The 21,185-nt window shown below is 34.2% G+C and overlaps 1 protein-coding gene across 20 annotated transcripts in view; it reads right to left on the bottom strand.

Annotated features, from left to right (window-relative positions):
• The window catches only part of BAZ2B (bromodomain adjacent to zinc finger domain 2B), a 434,498-nt gene that overhangs the window by 110,867 nt on the left and 302,446 nt on the right, over window positions 1-21,185 (bottom strand). For 13 of the 20 annotated variants that reach the window (XM_042948879.1, XM_042948881.1, XM_042948880.1 and 10 more), the window contains 3 exons: window positions 8,440-8,628; window positions 3,944-4,111; window positions 2,403-2,596 (listed from right to left, as the gene is read on the bottom strand). In XM_042948879.1, the coding sequence (XP_042804813.1) occupies window positions 2,403-2,596; window positions 3,944-4,111; window positions 8,440-8,628 (551 nt within the window). The remainder of the gene's footprint in view (window positions 1-2,402; window positions 2,597-3,943; window positions 4,112-8,439; window positions 8,629-21,185) is intronic. The other 7 variants (XM_042948892.1, XM_042948891.1, XM_042948877.1 and 4 more) reach the window with 3 other exon arrangements.

Here is a 21,185-nt window from a genome sequence, read left to right on the forward strand (position 1 = left end):
TCGATGCATGAATGGATAAAGATGTGGTATATATATATACAATGGAGTATGACTCAGCAATCAAAAAGAATGAAATCTTGCCATTTGCAACTACGTGGATGGAACTGGAGGGGATTATGCTAAGTGAAATTAGTCAGAGAAAGACAAAAATCATATGACTTCACTCATATGAGGACTTTAAGAGACAAAACAGATGAACATAAGGGAAGGGAAGCAAAAATAATATGAAAACAGGCAGGGGGACAAAAACATGAGACTCTTAAATATGGAGAACAAACAGAGGGTTACTAGAGGGGTTGTGGGAGGGGGGATGGGCTAAATGGTTAAGGGGAATTAAGGAATCTATTCCTGAAATCATTGTTGCACTATATGCTAACTAACTTGGATATAAATTTAAAAAATAAATTAGATAAATATTTAAAAGAAAGAAAGAAAGAAAGAAAGAAAGAAAGAAAGAAAGAAAGAAAGAAAAGAAAAGAAAAAGAAAATGGGACTTACATGGCTGGGTGTAGGGAGAGCAAGGATACAGAAACCACAGGGAGCTGGCACATCACTCTCTTCCCAGGCCAGGGCTCCCCTGGTGAGGGCACTTCATTGTGCAGCCTGCTGATGCATTTCTGGCTGTGGGCAGGCCACTGTTGGAAGGGCTCTAGTCCCACATAACCAGAGTTGGCGAAAGGAGAGAGTTTACCACAATGTGGTTTGCTGTTATTTGGCAAGGCAGCCTTGTGAGGGCCCAATGTTGTGCAGTTAATTATAGCTGACTGCCTTGCATATAATACTAGGGTCCCAGCTTGTTGAAAGCCTCTAGAGGTGGAAGAAACTCATGGACAGGCAGGTAGAAAAAGGCCTCTTCCACCCACATCACTGCCTGGCATCCTAGGAGCCCACCCTTTAAATAAATATGGCCTCTGTAAGTCACTGGCTAAAATTCCCCCCAGTTAGGATTATTGCAGTGAGCACATAAAAATAACTTTCAGAGCTGCCAAAGTTTAAATGTTGCCTATATTCACCTCCCTATGTCTGTGCCTCTTAACAAATGCCTGAAGACCTCCTTAAAAATTGACCTAAATCACAAAACTATATAAAAGAGGCATTGCAACTATCAAATAGCAAAGCAATAATAATAGATACTGTCATCTGCAAATAATGATAAACCTGTCTTCCTCTCCATCACTATATCCCCTTTTTAATATTCATGCCCTATTGCACTGGCTTATTTGACTTATCCGAACATTAAATAATGCAGCCCTAACAGGGGAAAAAAAAGAATATTGAAATAGCAGATGTATGGAGTAGCCACTTATTGTAGGGCACAGGTACAGTACTAAAATAAAGGTAAACTTGGAAGACAGTCTCTCTCTTCCAACCTCATTCACCCAAGGCTGAACTTCAGACTTTGTTGGAGAGGAGGTGGCTGTTGCCCAGTGTCTGGCAGAAAAGCTAACTGAGGTATCACAGGTCAGGCTGGCAAATAGAAAACATGCCAGCTGGAGTGCCAGGAAAAGTTGCTGGAAACCTCCGAGCTAGGGTGCCAGTAAAATTAGCTAGAAAGGCACCCACTGCTGTTTGGGTAAAACTTATTAATAAGGTCCCTGCTGGGATGCCCATGAAACCCACTAGAATGGGTGTACTACTAGTTCTCCTGAACAGAGCCCGTGGAGAAGCAGCCAGCTGGTGACAAAGCTACCCACTGGCAACCACGGCATAAGAGCAAGAAGAAAACACCAGAAACAGAAACAGAAGCCCTTTCCTCTTCCAGGGATTCTCCAAGATCCTCTGCTGACAAAGTCTAACATTGTGCCAATTGGCAAAGGAGAAGAGGGTGAATTTATAGAGCTGAAAGGCATAAATTGATAACCTGCATAGTTGGGGATAAAATGAAATAAAATTGGCCATGAGGGGATGACTGCTGAAACTGAGTAATAGGTGCACAAGATTATTATGCTATTCTGTCTATTCTATATATTTGAAACTTCCCATAATGTTTTCTTATTTTTGTTTTCCTAAAAACATAGGCTCTGGGGTCAACCTGCTTGACTTCAAATCCTGGCCACTTACCAGCCAACTATTTTGAGGCTCTGTTTCCCCATGTGTAATAGCAATACCTAGCTCATTAGAGGTATAGACAGGATTAAAATAGGTGTGATATGCAAAATGATTAGAGTAGAGCTGGTATGTAGTAAGTTCTCCATAAATCTTAGCTATTATTGCTATTTGTATTATTTATACTGGTGCTGACAGTTTTAATTTTTAAGAGACATAATATTAGCATCACACCATAAAAATAAACGTGTAAAAATAAGAGTTGGTAATTCATAAGAAATGATTCCACGGAGTCAGGTGGTTTGACCTTTAGAATGATCTGTTGTATATTTGTCCTAGAAGGAAGAGTAACTTACCTTATCTTTTATTTTGTCAGCTCTAGCATCCAAAGGCTGGTTTTTGTTTTGTTCCTGATTACATTTTCGATTTCCTCCACCTGAGCTTATACTTTTACTTTGTCCCACAGAACTTGAAGCAGTAGTGGATAGTACAGGTGTGTTGATACCAGATACAGATGATGTAGTGTTTCCATTTATTGACCCATTTACACCTTGAAAATAAAAATAAACATGTTTATACAAAAGAATATTAATCAGTCATAAGAAGGAATGAAGTAATGATATATGCTACAATATGAAGGACTCTCTAAAACATTATGCTAAGTGAAAGAAATCAGACACAAAAAGTCACATATTGGATGATTCCATCCGTATGAAATATTGACAATGGGTAAATCCATAGAAACAGAGCACAAGTTAGTGGTTGCCAGGGTCTGGGGGAGGGAAGAATGAGGAGAAACTGCTTAAGGGGTATGGAGTTTCCTTCTGGAGTGATGAAAATGTTTTGAAACTAGATAGAGGTAGTGGTTGTTCAGTACTGTGAATACATTAAATTTCACTAAATTATTCACTTTAAAATGGTAACTTTATATTTATCTGAATTTCACTTCAATTAAAATAACGTTTAGAAATATAATTAAGAAGAATGAAGTCTTGCCATTTGCAACTACGTGGATGTTACTAGAGGGGATTATGCTAAGTGAAATTAGTCAGCCAGAGAAAGACAAAAATCCTATGACTTCACTCATATGAGGACGTTAAGAGACAAAACAGATGAACATAAGGGAAGGGAAACAAAAATAATGTAAAAACAGGGAAGGGGACAAAACAGAAGAGACTCATAAATATGGAGAACAAACTGAGGGTTACAGGAGGGGTTGTGGGAGGGGGGGATGAGCTAAATGGGTAAGGGGCACTAAGGAATCTACTCCTGAAATCACTGTTGCACTATATGCTAACTAATTTGGATGTAAATTTTTAAAAAATTAAAAATAAAATTAAAAACAAAGAAAAAAGAAATATAATTAAATGCAAATATTTCCCCTTTCAGAGCAAACCCACTGACAACTCTTACTCAAGTAAAAAAAGATAATAATAAACCATCTAAAATGCTATTATAATTTGCAGATGCTCTTCTAGCAACAGTTATCAACTACAGCAATATTAAAAATCAGTTAAAAGAAAAAAGGAGGACTTGGATATTAATTTTGATGAATTTAATGCTGAATTACAGAAGAAGTAATATCTTATTTTGGGTTACACAAAAGAGGTAATGAGATACAGAGGAAAAAGCAGTGGAGCTGGGAGTTAGAAGGCCTGGGTTCAAATCCTGCCCATGCCACATTTACATGTAAGTGGTCCTTGAATCACTTATTTAACCTTGGATGAGAAATGAGAATACTTCCAATCTCTAAGAGTCATCATTGTAAGATTAAGCAAGACAGTATGAAAAATGTGTCTAGTACAATGTTATATAAATGTCATTAAATCTAAACTCTACTGAAAATAGGCATTGAAATGGAGCACTTGTAGGACCTCACTTAAGTTAATATAAATACCTTTTTCAGGACCATTTCTATTACTTTTTCCTGAAGTCCTTGAATGGAAGGAAGAAGAATCATGGTTCTGGGCTGGAGGAGCAAACAGCGGTGGAATTCCCAGCAATGGTGGAAAGAAGGTCGCCCCTGTACGAGTATGAACATCTGTTGTTCGCCACCATTCTGCACCTCAAAACCAAACACCAAACAAACAAACAAAAGTACGTGAATTAACTTTCTAGTTGATGTAACAATTCTTGTAATTTTCAAGTTTCATCTTGGAACAAAATTGCTGAATCACACATAGTTCTGATCATCTAACTATAAGATAGTTGATTAGATATTGTACACTCATCATTCCTCTCATTAAGATAATATCCAAGGATCTTCACTTAGCAGCTCCTTGAGTTCAAGTTTATGAAGAATAAAGGTAGTCTATGGTTTTAAAAATAAAATGGAAAACTTGGAATATTAAAGAACTATTTGACTCTTTGATAACTTAAACCATAATTTTCAAAATTAGCAAAGAAACAATATTTAAGAATACACTAATCTATTTTAAAACCTTAGAATTTAAGTTACCATCTACAACCTATGTTAAGAATTTCTTCAAGTTACATATTAATAAATCTGGGTCTGATAAATCATAAATAATAATACAAAGACTGCTACTGTAAACTGGTATACCTCAAATGCATTTATGAAAGAAAATATTCTATACTCAAACAAAAACATAAAGATATCAAAATCAGCGTGGGTTTTTTTCTAAGAAATGAAAAGCATTCAAAGATTTCCAAAACAAGTCATATTAAAATATGAAAGGTTTATAAAATTCCTCTCCATAAATTTAATGAAGAAAACTTGGATTTTGTTTATATTTTCTCTCATAATTACGATGATTGTTTTAATAATGTAAAATGACTCAATGGTAGAAAATCATCAAATGCAATTTAAATGTTCAAACAGTGGCTCTTAGTTTAAACTTTTAGAAAAGGAGAGAAGCCAAATTTTATAGAATATATTTTCCAAAAAAGGTGAAGATTAAGAAGAGATTTGAAAATAATCCAAAAGAAAGTCTTGTATTACCCCATTTAAAATCTCAGAAATAATCTTTCCACTTGGCTAACCTACCAGAGTAACAAATCATTTATTACCTTTGAGGCTAATCATCAAAGAGATATGCTATATTTTTCTTTGATTGTAACTACCAGAAGGAAATTATAGAAAAAAAAAACCCCAATAATATAGTATAAGAAACATTCAATATTCGTCAGGGTATTGTGTGATCTTTAAATCTTTTGCAGGAATATCTTTTCATTAAAAATAGAATGTAATGCAATATTCACCGTCATCATCAGATTTTGCCAAGTGAAATGTTCATGGTACCTGCTATTCTAAAAGGTCTAAGAGACAGCATAAGCAGAAAACTGCAAAAACTATTCTTCCGCACTGCAGGAAGGCGCTGCTAGTGAAATGACACCAATGCATATTTAGCAGTGCCTGAATGACGGAAACTGAACCAAGAATAACTATACAAAGGCATTAATCATTTATCCACTGTTTAGATGAAAGAAGTGCATGTAGGTGGGAAGAAAAACTGTGTATTTGGAGCTTGTATCAGCACAGTTGCAATCTATTATTATTTATAGGTTTGAAACCTAGGTACCAGATAGATAATAAAAAGGGACTGAGGTTTCCTAAAGGCATTTATATTATTTAATATAGAGTCTATAATTAAAGCATTACAGCTGAATGTATAGACTTTATAAATAACCAACAAATCAGTAAGGTAATCAAAGTATAAGATTCAAATACTTTACATATAACCTCAGAAAAAAACATAACCATAACACTGTACTTTAGAGCATTACTATAAAATATGTACACAATGGGGAATAGAAAAAAAAATTGGAAAATGAATATGGTATATTTAAACTGACACTACAGGTAAAACAAACAAACAAACAAACAAACAAGTAAATACAATAAATCAAATAAAAATATGAAGATGGTAAAGCTTCTGACTAAACTTTGCAAATGTCTAATATTTCATAAGAAATAATATAATTTTTGTTAAGCGACAAGCTTATTTATCTTCCAAATTTAAGAAAATAGAAAGCAAATTTAGTCACTCACAAACTAGCTTGTTGATAAGATAAAATATACAAAATAGGGAGTACATAACCCAGCACATGATGAGTTTTCAAATGTATTTAAATGAGGTAACAGCATATTGGCAATATTAGTCATATTCAACTGTAAGAGTTTAATATTTTAGATGATATTGAACCTAGAAAATATAGCAGACTTTTAAAATCTTTTGTGCTTGATACAGCCAGATGCTTCACAGAATTCATGATGATACAAAAATATAATTATCAAAAATCATAAATATTTTAAAAGAGATGACTGTGAAAGGCTATTTCAATATAAAAAGGAAATAATATCACACTAATATCCATGAAATTATTTTGCATCATTGATTCAATCATCTGAAATAAATTATTCCTTATTTAAAATTTCTAGTAATTTCTTCCTTGTGTGTCTTATTTTTTAAGGTGATTTCAAAAATTTGGCATTTAAATGATTACTCTTTTAAATAAAGGCAATTATAGAGAATTTAAATTTAAATTATACCAAATCTACAACTTGAAAAATGAGTCCTCTGGGTCTGGACATAGTCTCTGTTCATTTGGCAAAAACAGTATGCTTATATAGACAATACTTTCACCATCAAAGACTGCTTGTAATTGTTTATCTACCTCCTAAAAACTATAAACACCACATACAATGTGAGTGTATTCCTCAACACACAGAACATGACAGATGCTCAAAGAACTTTGTACAATAAATGAATGAGTGAATAGTCCAGGTAGGCTAGAGAAGTTATTAACTTTTTTTCTGTACAGTGGAAGTTATCAACAGTATTTAAATCCAGATGAGTAACTCTTTACAACTGATAACTATCATTTATCACTGTGATAAACTATTCATTATCACTGGTAACTATCAGTGCAGATAGTATCTGATTTTAATAATATAATAATTATATCGTGGCTTAGTAATACTCAAAAGCTATGTATGGTATGATAATTTAAGTTACCATCTAAGAATTTCCTCAAATTACATACCAGATAAATCTGGGTCTGATAACTACGATAAAATGATTTAAAAAATTTTAAGATAATTAGTAACTATATTACTACTATCTATTTTGATTTTTGTTCAGAAATCCTAGATTTCAGCAAATATCTATTGAATTGATCATCTTGCCAAGCAACCATGCTAGAAACTGGCCAAAATAAATTCCTATCAGTATTTTTAAAGCAAATGCTAAAACTTAGTTTAAGACTTCATTTTAACTTTGCAGTCACATTATCCCTCCCATTCAGCTCCTCTCTCCCAAACAACTGAATTAAAGGAATAATATGACTCAAAAAACAGTACTTGAAATATACATCTAACCATCTTTCCATTCTGTATATAGTTAAAATGAGATACTTGTTTCCTTTTAAAGGAGCACTTGACAATTTATTACCCATTAAAGTGGGCAAGAGGAAATAATAATGATAACTACAATTATGTACTAATTATATATGCTAAACTTTGCAATCAGTACTGATATGGCTTATCCTTAATCTTTACAAGAATACTAAGAGGCAGGTACTATTATTTATCCTCATTTTTCAGATGAGAAAACTGAGGCAGAGTGGTCATATTACTTGTTCAAGGTAGCAGTCACATTTAAATTCAGGTCTATTTGTCTCTAGAATTATGCTCTAATTTTTAAGCTATTTTATGTAACACTAAACCATGCGTCCCTTACTAAAATTTATTAAAGTAAAATCAATCACCAGAAACACATTAAAGTTTAGACTTTCAAAATAACATAATGAGACAAATCATAGCATGTTTGTCCAATTTAAGCTTTAACTGATGTCCTACGGAGCTCCTGAATTCTCATCTATAGAATTGGGATAATTCTGGTCTTGCTGCTATGCAAGTGGTGCAAATCTATAGTTGTTCTTATCAAATATGGAAAAATATAGAAATTTAAGAGCCAAGTTCATCTTCCTTAGGAAGTGAGAACTCAAAATAAAAGTATAGATATATTGATTGTAAGAACTGGAATGTACTTTCCACTCTGAGTTAAATAATTTTTAAAAATTTAAATAAAGCTGAGGAAAGTTCATCAAGCTCTACACTTAAGATATTTACACCTCCCTGCATGTTATATTTCAATAAAAGGCATGAGAAAAACATGGCCTAATTATTCACTTTTGTGGCAGATGCCCCCTTCTCTAAACACTTGAATATCTATAATTGCACTACCACCTAGCACAAATCGTGTGGGGTTTTTTGCACATGGTAAATAGGATAGAGCCAATTCTTGTACAAGAGTTTTAATATACCAGGCATTAGACTACTCTTTTTGTTCAATTTAATAAACAAATTACCGCTTGAACATTTTCAAGCTTTCCTCCTCTCCTTGAACACTGTTTGTAACAGATGTTTACCTGGAAAAGATGCTAGTTGGGGATGTGCGGCTAAGGCTGTGGGTGTACCAAGTGTCCCCAAACCACCAAATTCTGAATGCCCTGAGCTGGCTGAATGTAGACCAAAGACTGGGTGGCTGACCATTGGGAAGGCACTCGACACTGTGGACAGGTTAAACGGTTGATCCCCAGCTGCTCTGAATAAATGTCCTGGGAGGGAAAAAAACACACTTAAAGTTGTACTATAAAAACAGATGAGATTTATCTGATTTCAGCGTTCATAATTAAAATTTCTTATCCATTAAATTTCTATTTTACACTTTTTTCTTTTGTATTTTTGCTCTTCACACTCTATAGAATATTTCTAGAAATACTGAAGTACTCTAAATATCAAAATGAGTGGTATAACCTTATTTACTTTGAATTTGAGATTGGAAAAATAATGTTTCAGGTACATAATTTTCACTAATTATATAGTTTGACCTGCTGAAGTGAACTTTCTGTTAATGCATTACATTCTTAGCAAAATTTTACACTCATAAGAATGAAAATAAAAACGTTCTATTAACATAAGGTTGAAAACCAAAGAAGTCAGTCCAGGATTTGTCACCAACCATTACTCAGATTCTCATACACTCTGGGCAAAGCATTCCCAGTTCCATGTACTAGAAGTGAAGCTATGGTCTCTGTCCAATACCTCTGAGGTGAGGAGTGTGCATACCAAAAACAGATTATATTTTGGCCTAATAAAGCAATGTAAAAGACAACGTAAAGATTTAATAAATAAACCTACTAAGATATTTCTAAATGTATCTAAGGGTGGTTATCAATACAAAAGTCTTTTTGAACTTTGTGATGGAAAGATCATGTTCAATTCAAATGTGTGACTGTTCAATTTCCACTCTAAAGAGAATCCAGTTCTGAGTGTCATGATTCCAGTTTGAAATGTTACACAATCAAAACCATGACTTATTTTTCATATTTTGTAAGAGACATAGCAGGAAATTTGTTAATACTTGGAAACCTTCCTTTAACTTCCAGGAAATAATTAAGTTTCCTTGGCCTGATACTATGAAAACAGAATAACAAATCCCACACTCTAGGCTATTTTAAGAATTTACTGTGTAAAAGGTACTATTATGCTCTGTGTCAAAATAAGGGTAAGTCTTCCTTATTATCTCCTGCTTATACCATACCTAACTGTGTACTGCAATTTAGGCTTAACATAATACATTTGAGAAATGTAATTATGTAAGTTAAAAAAAATAAATAAACTTTTGTTGTCATTTAGTTATCAAGGAAATATCTCCTCTGCTTTTTTTATTCCTGAAAACCAAGAGGAAGTCATCAAAAAGGTCACAGTCCACCTTCAGAGATTAATATAAACTCTGCATTATTTACTGAAATAACAAAACACTTTTTAACTGAAGTAGTAAGATTTAAATAAATTGCATCAACTATATCTTATATCAACTTATCAGGTAAAAAGTTCCAATTGAGGGTGAATTTCCCATTATAACAACGCAGTAACTGGATCTCACGGGAAGATCCTCAAAGTGCCTTTGCAAGAAGGCCCACAAACAAACTGTAAGGGAGAGGACAAGGGAAGGACAGACTTGGGTATCCTTTCTAAGTCAGCCAATCTCTGTTTCTGTTCATCACAGCCTAAACAGAAATTTTGTGAATTTGGTACTTTTGTGTTATCAGAATTCTAGACCACATTAGCACTAAAGTTGAGTCAAAACAAAAATAGGGCATACTATAAGAAAAGGTCATTCAAAATCACTAAGAGTAGCAACAGGTCACCAGAAAGATTGTGTAAATTTTTTTTTTTTTTTTGCAAAGTCTCAAAAACCCAGCTAGTTTCTCTAAAAAATGAACTGTAACATCAAGAAATAGTATTTATTTATTTTCACAGGTAAAATCCCTGGTTCTTACCAATCATTTCAACTTCATCAATCAGATGCCCTTAATCAAATGTTTCATTTATAAACATACTATGATCAGTTACCTTTCCTTCTACATCAGTTTTCTTGATAAGCAAGTTAAACTAACCACTCCAGTTTGAGGATTTTAGAATCACTTTTCATTTATATTTTATAAAATAATAATTCTTAAATTATATTTGTCAACTCTATTTATGTAAAAATGATTTAATATGAAAAAAATCTGTGGGGTAAACTCAAAACTACACAAATATTATAAAAATTCAGAACAGATTGAAATTATAAAGGGTCAGAAACTGCTCGAAATACTTTCATAACAGCTAATGAATTAGTAGTAAACGTTCCTAGATGCATAGTTAAAAGATCAATTTTATTTTTGTGAAGTAAATGAGCTAAATGTTGGAGTCTCGTGAACAGAAAACATGAACAATACTTAAATGAAGTTGTCACTCTTGCAGCAGTAATCAAGAACCAATCATACACAATTTGATAACAAAAATGTTCTTTTTTTTTTAACTCTAAAAAGAGTGGATATCTAGAAGGAAGTGAATCTAGAATTTCAACAAAATATGAGCTTCACTCACCATAGATTCAAATGGAAAAAAGAAAGCATAGTCCTGTACACAGAGTTACATTTATGCCCAGCAACATTACAAAGAAGCTAACTTATTCTATTTTTTTACTCTTTCTTGTAAAACTCTTGGTGAAGATAATTAAAGCATAGAAAACACCCAGGTGACAATGGAATCTTTAGGGTTTATTCCCTATTGGCCTATCACTTTTGTATTTAGTAAAAAACACTAGGACCACATTATAATGATTATAGTGATGCCATGCGTTATCAAAAATACACATTAGAGATTTCCTCTGCCATATATGGATACAGTTGTACACAGAAGAGAAATGATTTCATAATGCATTTCATATTTTTTACTGTATTTTTGCCTTTATAGCAAGAATCTAGAAGTCAATGATATAAAAAATAGCTTTCTCATTAAAATCTCTTAACACTATATATAATTTCAGTATTGTTTTTGTACCACCTTTTAAAATACACAGATACTAATTCCATGTAAAAATCTTCCAGAATTATTCTGTTCTTTATTCAAAAGTTTCTGTAATTCAGGCATTTCATAAACATACCTATGAAGTGTCAGGTGCTATGTTTAGTATTTGGCATACAAGGAAGAATGAGACATAATCCCTGACCTCAAGAAACTCATAGTTGAACATAACTTAAATACTATTGAACTATTTTTTACACCACATTGTCTAAAACAAGTTAATTAATATTTCAGTATTATTTAAACTGGTACTTTCATATATAGGAGCTAGTAATAGATTCCAAACACCCAAAAATGGTGTTTCATACAAAGTATACAGTAAATATCTGTTGAACAAATTAATTCACTACTCATGAAAAGTACATCCATGGGACTTATTTCAAAGACCTTCAATCAGAACAGGAAGTATACTTCCTAGCTTTCTTTTGCCTTACTTCACCAACCCCTGGTCCTGACTTTTTTTTTTTTTTTTTTGAATGTTTATTTATTTTTGAGAGAGAGACAGAGCTCTCTGAGAGAGAGACAGGGATTAGGGGCAGACAGAGAGGGAGACACAGAATCCAAAGCAGGCTCCAGACTCTGATCGGTCAGCATAGAGCCCAATGAGGGGCTCAAACCCACAAACTGTGAGATTATGACCTGAGCCAAAGTCGGACACTTAACCCTGACTTTTTTTTTTTTTTTAATTACCACTTCCTCCTTGATTCCATTTAGGTCTCATATTGGTTTTGATCATTCAAAACTCTACCACCTCAAAACATCTTAAACTCTTAAGTTGCACTCTACCCACAGTTTCCACATTTCCATTTCCTTACTTCTTAGCATGACTCCCCCAATCTCCTACCATACCGACCCTATCTATTCTTCCTTCTCAATCTCATTGCCATCTCTCCTGAGTTAACCTTGAAATAAAAGTCTTACCTGTATGTCTGTTCCCTCCCCACTTCTTGGGATCTTTACTATTTGTGCCAAACCTCAAGCCTCTCTTCCATTTTGTCTATAAAGTTACTAAAGTTTTCCTAATCATCAGGATGATGATGATGTCTAATCTTGACATGTCTCATTTTTAACCTCTCTGTATAAATCTGGCCTTTCTGAGTGCCTCTTCCTTATTAAAACCCACATTCAGGGGAGTGAGGGGGACTTAAAACACACACACACACACACACACACACACACACACACACAAAATCCATGTTCACCCTTAAGCTCCAGGTCATGGAACGGTCTTGATCATCTTCTTAACTGTATCTTTTAATAATATTTCTGGTTTGCTTTATTGGATTCTCTTTTCTAATTGTTAAGCATTCTTAAAGATTTTGTCCAGCTATCTTTTTTTCCCCTGTATTCTTTCTTTCTCAGTTATTCATGTGTTTTCACTGTTTTAACTATCACTTCTATGCAAATAATTGGTAAACTAAGATTTTAGCTCCTTGAGAACAAAAACTGAATCTGATTTATCTCAGCATCCCCAATACCTGGCATGTGTGAAACATAATTGGTACTTAAGTAACAAATGTTTCCCATGTTATATTTTTGGTCACGTTCTTTTACTTCACATCCCCCACCTACGTAACGGGTTTTTTTTTTTTTTTTTTTTACTTCTTTTGCCTTTTATAATCTTATCTATCTTAACTATTTCAAAAACATATTGCCCAAGAAGTATTCCTGAATTTCCCAGACATGTTTTGGGGTTTTTTTTGAACTTTCATGATTATTTGCAATCTTTTACCATACTACATTTCTAGAATGTAAAGTTATAAAGAAAAAAGCCATCTCTTAATCATTTTTACTGTCTTTAAAACATTGCATAAAACAAACTGTTATCAGTTGCAAGGGCAATGCTTCCTAATACCTGCATACAGACAGCTAAAATGGTCGTTTTCTTTGTTTCCTTCTTCTTTTAAAAGGCTAGAACAACCAGGAATTATTTGAATGACTGAAAATACAGTTGATCCTTGAACAACATAGAACCCCCTGCAGGTGAAAATCCACCTATACCTTTTGACTCCTTCCAAAACTTAACTACTAATAGCCTATTGTCAACTGGAAGCCTTACTGACAACATAATAGTCAAAATTAACACATATTTTGTATGTTATCTATATTCTATAAAATATTCTTGCAATTAAAATATTACAAATGTTAAGGGGCACCTGGGTGGCTCAGTCGGTTGAGTGTCCGACTTCAGCTCAGGTCATGACCTCACGGCCTGTGGGTTTGAGCCCTGCATCCGGCTCTGTGCTGACAGCTTGGAGCCTGAAGCCTTCTTCGGATTCTGTGTCTCCCTCCCTCTCTGCCCCTAACCCACTAGCATTCTGTCTCTGTCTCTCTCAAAAATAAATAAATATTAAAAAAATTTTTTAATATTACAAATGTTAAAATCATAATGAAGAGAAGTACATTTATAGTACTAAACGGTATTTATTGGGGGAAAAACGTCTGTATAAGGGGACCCACACAGTTCAAACCGTGTTGTTCAAGGAACAACTGTATATCTCACTTTTTCTATCCTCCAATTATAAAAAGCATTCACAAAGTTACTCAAAGCTCTTTGGGAAATTATATGCTGATTTAAGGACTCTATGTTATGGCTTTAATCTTCTTATACAGCAGGGGGTGCTGTTTATATTACACCCTTGATTCCATCACCAGAACAATATCCTTAGCCTTTAGCTATATTGAAATTTCAAGCTTCTGTTCATAAAGTGACTTTTTATCAGGGACTGGTGGTGGCTCAATGAATGTCATAACTACATTTAAAACAAAGCATATTCTGTATTAATAAAAATAACACAATAATTTTCTTACATGAAGCAAAATACAACATGAGTCAAACAGGTTCTGTTAACCTCATGACTACAAAATAAAGTTATTTGGATATTAGAATGTTCCATTTTTGGAGAAGTAATTTTTTTCTACATTAATATACCTGATATCAGAAGATCCTCCAAAATAAACACTTGTTATGATTAAAATTCTTAAATTTTGCTCTGAGAAAACATTTGCAATCTGATAAATCATGTCATAAGATGAACATACTTTTAGAAGACTACAATTATTCTTTTTAACAGATACTAATATTCAAACATAGTTTCAATATTATGAATGCAACTTTTAGTTTCTATTTTAAGTGGTAGATAATAATGCGCACATCTTGAATAAAAATTAATATACATCTGTAATACCTAAGTTCTGACTTCCATTATAATAAGCTCAATATTTTTTAGCAGAGCTTTTTAAATTCTGCTAGCCAATCTAAAGTAATTTAAAGAAGTTACACAAAATGCCAGTGTCTTGCTAACAAGCCATGGTAACTAACAAGGCATGATAACTAACAAGGCATGGTAACTGCAAGTGTCTTTATTAATGTTGGTGAATTTCATGCCAGAACACAATAAGGGTTTTCCCCCCATGAGAACAAAATAGTATAAACACTGTACTAATGCCTTGAACCTAAACTACCACTGAATAAAATCTCCTATCTACTAGAAAAGTCCAGATAGCCAATTGAAGCAAAATAATTAGGGGTACCTGCATGGCGGTTCAGTTGGTTGAGCATTCGACTTTGGCTCAGGTTATGATCTCATGGTTCATGAGTTCGAGTCCCACGTGGGGCTCTGTGCTGACAGCTCAGAGTCTGGAACCTGCTTCAGATTCTGTGTCTCCCTCTCTCTGCCCTTCCCCTGCTCACACTCGGTCTGTTTGTCTGTCTCTCTCTCTCTCTCCAAAATAAATAAATATTAAAAAAATAGTTTAAAAATAATTACAAAAAGTATGCTAAAGCATTTAATCTTTTTAAAAATCAAGGAGACTGCTTACTGTGAGAGAACTCCACATGTTGCCTTTTGTGCACTAGAAATAAAAATGTCTTTAATCTTTCATTGCTTCCCAAACTTGTTGCAACATGTCTTCAAACTCTTGTCTCCACTTACTTAAAATTATAAGCATAATTTTACAGCATTGCAAAATCAGCCTTTGCTATACAGGTAGGCTTACTTCTGCATAATCATCAAAACTGGCAGCACATTGAAATAAAGGTTATGTGCGTATATTAACACTAGTAATGACTAAGTGTAAAAACAACTTGAACATCATCAAAATCACTGTAAATTCAAGAAATGCCCAAATGATTGGCTCACATGTTAAAATCCTTAAATATATTAATCTTCAAATATTCTAGAACTCAAAGTGTGTAAACTACATAAACTTGATCTCTGATTAGAGAACAGAATTCTATAGTTAATGGTGATAAAACATTTCCCCAAATAAACTTCATTTCATTCCTGCAGTCTCAAAACGTTTTTAGCCAGTTAACCCTTATATTTTAACATTTAAAATGATGCATGGCATGGAAATAAAGTCTTTATTTTTAAGTATTTATTTTGAGATTATTTTAGGACTCACAAGAGTTGCAAAAACAGCAGTCTCAACCTCCCCTATGTTAACATCTTACGTGACAAAAAATAATTTTCAAAACCAGGAAATTAACCTTGATTAATTAATTAAAATTAAAAATTTATTCAGATCTTTTAAGGTTTAGTTGCTGTACCTCCTTAATTTTCCCTGATTTGTGACAGTTCCTCAGACTTGTCTTTCAGGACCTTGATACATTCAAGAGTACTGGTTCAGTATTTTGTAGAACATCTCTCAATGTGGTTTCTTTAATGCTTTCTCTCAATTTGAAGAGATTATGCATCATTGGGTAGGGTAACCAATGTGCCCTTCTTGGTGCAACATATCTGGGGCCCAAGATGTTGCTATGTGTACCAGAGAGACTAATTCCATCACTCGATTTAAGTTGTGATCTGCCTGGATTTTATGTAAAATTACTATTTTTCCTTTCAAATAGTTGTGGTGTTATAAAATTAGAAAACAAGTCATTAACAGCCTAGGTAACCTTGGGAACAAAAGCTGCCACTCTCTAACACTGAACATGGTAAACAGCTTTTGATTCAGTTTAGCAAATGACTGTTGTTAAAAGATAGGAGCAGTTCCTCTTTCGTAATAAGCATTTTTGTTAGATACGACGAAAGGATTTAGAGTTCATGGATTAAAATGCTAAAAATATACAATATTTTATATATACTTTTATCTTCAAATCCAACTGTACTTATTTTAGTAATGAAATAGAAAACTAAAAATAATCGAATTCCAAAATCTTATTTTACCTATGTTTTAATAAATAAAAAATACTTACAATGAGCAAAAATTATTAAATCAGCTTTGAAAAACGTACTAAGTGTATTAATTTGCTGGGGTTGCCATAACAAAGTACCACAAACTGAGTGCCTCTGATTACAATTTATCATCACACAGTTTCAGAGGTTGGCAGTCAGAAATCAAAGTGGCTCTAAGGAAGGATCTGTTCCTTGGTTCTCTCTTAGCTTTTGGTAACCTAGGTGTTCTTTGTAGGTCTTTACATGGGCTTCTCTGTGCATGTGTCCAAATTTCCCTCATTCATAAGGATACCAGTCATACTGGTTTAAAACCCACTCTAATAACCTCATTTTAACTTGATCTTCTGTAAGGACTCTATCTCCAAATAGGTCACATTCTGAGATACTGGGAGTTAGGACTCGAGTATGTTTTCTGGGAAGAGACAAAATTTAATCTATAGCACTGGGCTTATTTTTATGAGTACTTAATTGATTTTAAGATATTACCTTACTTTAGTAATTTACTGTTAAAATTCTAAGTTAAAACTACAAAGTTCTACTCATAAAAGTTAGGTAAAATAATATTTCAAAAATATTGGGTGCTTTGTGATCAAATCCATCATTAAATAAACACACTAAGTTGGAGGAAGTTTAGATACTTGAAAGTTTGAGGGCCTTTATTTATGAAATTTGTAGATATCTACAACATATACAAATCATCTAAAAAGGAAAATAATGGTAGTTTATACTATAATGTAAATATTCAAAGAAACTGGGATAAAACTTTGGCTGTATCCCTAAACCCACAAAAATAGGTCTATCTCATTCCCTTGATGATTCACTAGTGATGTAAACTTAAGCCCTGGGTATCTTCTAAATAAGAAGTTCGAATAAAATAACAACTTTGAACTTGCAGGGTTTTATTTATTCCTTCTGTTTTCAGCAAGGTCAGCTGATACTTTAAGATTCTTTACCATGTGGCTTATAATGCCCATCCCCAGCTAAAATCTGCATAGCCATTTGGTATTACCGAACAAAATATAGCATCATCTAGAAAATGTATTAATTAAAGTTGATTCATCATCTAATTTTCATGTCCAAGTCCTGCAAGTTCATCTCCTTCCTTTCTTCAAAAATTGTTTCTTGAGCATATATTTTGTGCCAATCCCTGAATGGATAAATGTGGATTAAAAAAAAGCAGATATAGTTCCTGTCCTTTAAACACAGAAAAAGGACAAGTAAGTAAAATAACACCAACTGTATAATTAGATTGTGAAGAGTATGATGGAGGAAATTATTAGGGGCAAAAATATATAATAGTGGAACAATTACATAGACACTATGAACAGAGGAGAATTCTCCAATTAGTGTCTTAGGACATTTAACCTGAGACAAACCATAAGAAAGAATCAGCCACATGAAGATCTTCCAGACACAGGGGAAGCATGTTTGAGATCCTGATTTGGGAAAGAATGTTTTATATCTGAAGAAGTGAAAGGCTTAGGAGGCTGAAACATAATGAGACCAGAGTGAGAACAGTACCGGATCAATTTGATGTAGTCAGAGATTTGATCATGGAGGGTATAGGGTGTTAGGTGTTAGGTCAAAAGGTACCAAACACCCAGCTCAAAAATGGCTAAAGTAAAAAAGTGTATGTATTAACTCACACAATGTAAAAGCTTTGGAAAATATTCACTTTAAATAAGGAAGATTGAAAGTTTACCATCACCTAATTTCTCTTTCTTCGTTTGGTTCTACTTCCTCAAATGGGCCCTTCCTCCTAGGTTTGTGGGACAAAAGGGTATCCTTTCTCACGAATAACAATCCCAGAATGGAATCCCTTTGTCTTTGATTACTCTGACTTACATCATGTGGCCCTTATTCCTTAGCCAATCACTACTGCCTGAGAAATATATTTGGATTGGCTAGACTGGGTAACACACCACCCCTGGAGTCTTAGGCGAATTTTTTTAAAGTGATTTGTTTTGGGGGGGCAACTTCAGGCAATACTGTAGTAGTAGTGAAGAGGTCACATGAACCATCCATAGAAAATAATTATAAAAATCGGATTTAAAACAACAACAACAAAATTAAAGGTACTGAAAAGCAACCAAAAGCTAAGAAAAGCCAAGGGAGAGTTTAATCTAGAAAAATCGTAATGAGAAGGGGGTAAGAAGCATGACTTTGTGGCTTTCTGGTCCGATATGCTGCCTAAACCTCACAGGTATAACTACAGAAAAGAGCGGAAGAAAACACATCAGGCTTATCAACTAAAGGTGCCAGAGGTCAGAATCCAGGGCTGAGAAAACATCAGGAAATTTAAAGGGGAAATTCTGGCAATGAGCAAACCACAGAAAGAATGAGGCCCAAATTCAGAGCTTAAATTATCCAAATGCCTAGCTACAAGTACACTGTACATGAATAGGGAAGGATTCCAGGGCACTGTGAAATAGCTAGCAGAGAATGCAGAGAAATCTACTCCTGAAAGACAGAGCTACACATAGCAGATCAGCTGAGTTTGATGTATTTCTTTATTGAGTACAATCCCTCACCATGATAAGCTTAGACAGCAGAAAGCCTGAAGTGTCAGAGTACAGAGTCCAAAGCTAGCACAGTAGCTGGAAAGTAGAGGGTAATCTTAGAAGCAAGGAAACCACAGAGAGAAAGAGACTCATCTCTGCCTAAGTACTTGGTTGACCCAACAGTTTTCACAGGCACAGAAGAAACCAGCAGGGGGTTAGTCTACAAAAAAAAACAAAAACAAAACAAAACAGTGGAAAGTCAAAAAACAGAGGATAGATGATCATCAGTATGTTTTTGACCACAATGACATTAAAATGGACATCGATAAAGAATTGAGATGTTGGAAAACCCAAAAGATTCCACCAAAAAACTGCTAGAATTGATTCATGAATTCAGCAAAGTTGCAGGATATAAAATCAACGCACAGAAATCAGTTGCATTCCTATACACCAAATATGAAGTGACAGAAAGAGAAATCAAGGAATCGATCCCATTTACAGTTGCACAAAAAACCATAAAATACCTAGGAATAAATCTAACCAAAGAGGTGAAAAATCTACACACTGAAAACTATAGAAGGCTTATGAAAGAAATTGAAGAAGACACAAAAAAATGGAAAAAGATTCCATGCTCCTGGATGGGAAGAACAAATATTGTTAAAATGTCAATACTACTCAAAGCAATCTACATATTGAATGCAATCCCTATCAAAACAACACCAGCATTCTTCACAGAGCTAGAACAAATAATCCTAAATTTGTATGGAACCAGAAAAGACCCCGAATAGACAAAGCAATCTTGAAAAAGAAAACTAAAGCAGGAGACATCACAATCCCAGACTTCAAGCTATACTACAAAGTTGTAATCATCAAGACAGTATGGTACTGGCACAAGCACAGACACTCAGATAAATGGAACAGAATAGAGACTGCAGAAACGGACCCACAAACATATAGCCAACTATACTTTGACAAAGCAGGAAAGAATATCCAATGGAATAAAGACAGTCTCTTCAGCAAGTGGTGCTGGGAAAACTGGACAGCGACATGCAGAAGAATGAACCTGGACCACTTTCTTATACCATACACAAAAATAAACTCAAAATGGATGAAAGACTTTAATGTAAGACAGGAAGCCATCAAAATCCTCGAGGAGAAAGAAGGCAAAACCCTCTTTGATCTTGGCTGTAGCAACTTCTTACTCAACACGTCTCCAGAGGCAAGGGAAACAAAAGCAAAAATGAACTACTGGGACCTCATCAAAATAAAAAGCTTCTGCACAGCGTAGGAAACAATCAGCAAAACTAAAAGGCAACTGACAAAATGGGAGAAGATATTTGCAAACAACCTGTCAGATAAAGGGTTAGTATCCAAAATCTATAAAGAACTTCTCAAACTCAACACCCACAAAACAAATAAACCAGTGAAGAAATGGGCAAAAGAAACGAATAGACACTTCTCCAAAGAAGACATCCAGATGGCCAACCGACACATGAAAAAATGCTCAGCATCACTCATCATCAGGGAAATACAAATCAAAACCACAATGAGATACCACCTCACACCTGTCAGAATGGCTAACATTAACAACTCAGGGAACAACAGATGTTGGCGAGGATGCGGAGAAAAGAGGATCTCTTTTGCATTGTTGGTGGGAATGCAAGCTGGTGCAGCCACTCTGGAAAACAGTATGGAGGTTCCTTAAAAAACTAAAAGTAGAACTACCCTACAACCCAGCAATCGCACTACTAGGCATTTATCCACGGGATACAGGTGTGCTGTTTCAAAGGGACACATGCACCCCCATGTTTACAGCAGCACTATCAACAATAGCCAAAGCATGGAAAGAGCCCAAATATCCATCGATGCATGAATGGATAAAGATGTGGTATATATATATATACAATGGAGTATGACTCGGCAATCAAAAAGAATGAAATCTTGCCATTTGCAACTACGTGGATGGAACTGGAGGGGATTATGCTAAGTGAAATTAGTCAGAGAAAGACAAAAATCATATGACTTCACTCATATGAGGACTTTAAGAGACAAAATAGATGAACATAAGGGAAGGGA

This window comes from Panthera leo, chromosome C1 (assembly GCF_018350215.1).
Source record: "Panthera leo isolate Ple1 chromosome C1, P.leo_Ple1_pat1.1, whole genome shotgun sequence".
NCBI lineage: Eukaryota > Metazoa > Chordata > Mammalia > Carnivora > Felidae > Panthera > Panthera leo.